Genomic DNA, 3,293 nt, shown 5'->3' on the forward strand with positions numbered 1-3,293 from the left:
GACACGGACGGCTCACAGACCCATCTACCTGGTCCTGAAGAGGGTGGCCGGTGGCGCAGCGAGACAACAGGAAATTAAACAACAGCGCGCGATCCTCCCGATGGCCATCTGGGCGTCTGCAGCGAAGAAAATTACAGCTTTCCGCGTCAGACACCGGCGCCGTGATTGATGGCGGCCGACCGGCGAGGCATCCCAAGATAAAGGCCGCTGCCGCGCGTGATCACACAGCACTTCCGCTCATAAGACACAGACGTTTCCACTGCAGGTCAATTCCCCTCACATAGGTGTCCACCTATGCATGCTTTACTGTTCATTTATTTTATTTATTTACAATATTCAAAAGTGAAGTGATTGTCACATGTGATACACAGCAGCACAGCACACGGTGCACACAGTGAAATTTGTCCTCTGCATTTAACAGGCGCCCGGGGAGCAGTGTGTGGGGACGGTGCTTTGCTCAGTGGCACCTCAGTGGCACCTTGGCGGATCGGGATTCGAACCGGCAACCTTCTGATTACGGGGCCGCTTCCTTAACCGCTAGGCCACCACTGCCCACAAATGACTTGAACCAATCGGGCACACAGCTTCAGATTAGTGTAGACAGTTCTAGTTTATGAAACAAAAATCCCCATTTGATTGTTCAGGGACGTCCTCCATAACCGGGACGAGGAACAAATATCAGACTGAACATGAATGAAAACGTCCAAAACAACAATAACATTTCTTCCATTACGCGGTTTCCTGTTCAGCTCAGATGGGCTTTGGTTTCAGTCAGGACAAAACTGCCCCGTACTAATTCCCCTCCTAATAATTTCTGGCCCATTGCGGTTCCACTCCACCGGACCCACCCTACAGACTTTACCTGGCATGCTGGAAGGTCTTCACCAGCTCATCGAGGATTCGGTTATTGCGAAGGTCCTGCTCTGTCATTGCCTGAAACGAAGCAAGTTCAAAAACTAATTTCACCAAGAGTCAGCATCTCATTTCCAGTTTAATACAGTTAGGACTACAGACACAACCAAAAAAAGACCGCGTAACGGGACAATTGACAAAGATCCACCACATTCATCTTGCCAGCAACTTTGTGAAGTAAATATGAAAGACAGACAACTTACTTCATTACAAACCGGGCACTGCAACTTGTAGGAGAGAAATTTCCGTATGCACAGGGAACAGACTGTTTCAGGAGTAAAGAAGGAAGTGTTATTTCGCCTCTACGCGTCTCTGCACATTACGGCATGTGGAAATGTGTTTTAGCAGAATTTAAATTACTTACAGTTATGAGAACACTGAGACATCATTGAAATATTCAAGTAGTCAAAGCATATGGGACATCGCAGCAAGGTGTCCATATTCTGCAAGTCCATCAAAGCACACGTTAATAAGACAGAATAACAGCTGCCTAGTACACACCGTTCAGTCCCTCAATTTAATTTTTAAAAAGTGGAAAAGGTGCCAGGTGAGAATGAACGTAAAGCATGATAATTAGGGTGGTAGTAGCCTAGTGTGTAACACACTCGCCTATGAACCAGAAGACCCAGGTTCAAACCCCACTAACTACCATTGTGTCCCTGAGCAAGACACTTAACCCTGAGTGTCTCCAGGGGGGGGACTGTCCCTGTAACTACTGGTTGTAAGTCACTCTGGATAAGGGCGTCTGGTAAATGCAATAAAATGCAGGTTTGCATCAGTGGGGCAGTGGTGGCCAGGCAGGTAAGGAAACAGCCCCAAGCCGCCAAGGTGCCACTGAGGTCCCCTTGATGAAGGTATCGTCCCCACACGCTGCTCCCCGGGTGCCTGTCATGGAGCCCACTGCTCACCAAGGGTGATGGTTAAATACAGAGGACACGTTTCGCCTTGTCACCGTGTGCTGTGCTGCAGTGTATCACAATGACAATCCCTTCACTTTCATATTAGTATTTATGCTACTTTTTTTAAAGACATCTCTCTGCAATAGGCACTGCACCTAATTCCGTTGTTGCAATGAACACAAAGACATTCTTATTCACCAGAAAGTTCAAGTTTCCTGTAATATTTGCAATATTTAGATCAGTAGCATTCACACCATGTATGACTGTGTAGGTGACAAATAAAATTCGAATTTGAAAAGTTCAGTTTATTTATGAAGCACCTTTACCGGTTGACCAAGGTTCTGTACAAGGTAAAGAAAGTGAGACGTGCGCAGCACACGGTGCCACAGTGAAATGTGTCCTCTGTATTTAACCATCACAAGGCGGTGGTAGTAGCCTAGTGGGGTAACACACTCGCCTATGAACTCAAGTCAAGTCAGCTTTATTGTCAATTCTGCCACATGTACAGGACATGCAGAGAATTGAAATTACGTTACTCTCAGACCCATACAAGTAACATTAAATACAAAAACAGTAACATTGAATACAAAGGTATAAATACAATTTTAAAAAAGCCACAATATACAATTTTAAAAACACCATATACAAATAAGGGCACATGGTGGAGAGTGCAAAACCATGTAGTGCAACAGAGGTAAGTTTAAAGTGACGAAGTGACAAGTGAGAAGACCCAGGTTCAACCCCACTTACTACCATCGTGTCCCTGAGCAAGACACTTAACCCTGAGTGTCTCCAGGGGGGGACTGTCCCTGTCAGGTAAATGCTGTAAATATAAACCATCACAAGGCCAGATAACCGGAGGGAGCGGGAGCGGAGCGGCTGAGCTAACCCGCTAGCCTGCGTTATAGGCGGCCTATAACCTACCTTCAGGCATGGTTGCCTCAGCGGCGGCTCTGCGTCACACGAAGACATTATCTGGCAGCAGGAAACACCGGCAGATAAAACCCGCAGACACGCATTACGCGTCAAACACCGATCAAAGGCTGGCGCGCAACACAGCTTCCGGTGCACCCGACGTCACTTCCTGTTATGGTCCCGTCGTCGGGGTGACGTCGGAATGACCGAGAAGGAAGTCTCATTCACGCGGCCTGTGGATAAATATTCAGTCAGATTTACATATAACAATTACATATAACCAGATTTACATATTTACATACATTTTACATTTACAGCATTTACCCGACGTCCTTATCCAGAGCAATGTACAATCAGTAGTTACAGGGACAGTCCCCCCCTGGAGACACTCAGGGTTAAGTGTCTTGCTCAGGGACACAATGGTAGTTTGTGGGGTTTGAACCTGGGTCTTCTGGTTCATAGGCGAGTGTGTTACCCACTAGGCTACTACCGCCAATATGCCACTGAGGTGTGATGGTTAAATGCAGAGGACACATTTCGTTGTATCACCGTGTGCTGTGTATCACA

The 3,293-nt window shown here is 46.7% G+C and overlaps 1 protein-coding gene across 1 annotated transcript; it reads right to left on the bottom strand.

The window, feature by feature from the left end:
- Positions 1-757: 757 nt before the first annotated feature.
- Positions 758-2,892, bottom strand: LOC114800392 (E3 ubiquitin-protein ligase RAD18-like). The gene is made up of 4 exons (XM_028997708.1): positions 2,736-2,892; positions 1,277-1,355; positions 1,116-1,177; positions 758-933 (listed from the first exon to the last, which is right to left on the bottom strand). The coding sequence occupies exons 1-4, from the start codon at positions 2,781-2,783 to the stop codon at positions 859-861; spliced, it is 264 nt and encodes an 87-aa protein (XP_028853541.1). The 5' UTR covers positions 2,784-2,892; the 3' UTR covers positions 758-858.
- Between the last annotated feature and the right edge of the window lie 401 nt (positions 2,893-3,293).

The sequence above is a fragment of the Denticeps clupeoides genome, chromosome 12 (assembly GCF_900700375.1).
Source record: "Denticeps clupeoides chromosome 12, fDenClu1.1, whole genome shotgun sequence".
Taxonomy (NCBI): domain Eukaryota; kingdom Metazoa; phylum Chordata; class Actinopteri; order Clupeiformes; family Denticipitidae; genus Denticeps; species Denticeps clupeoides.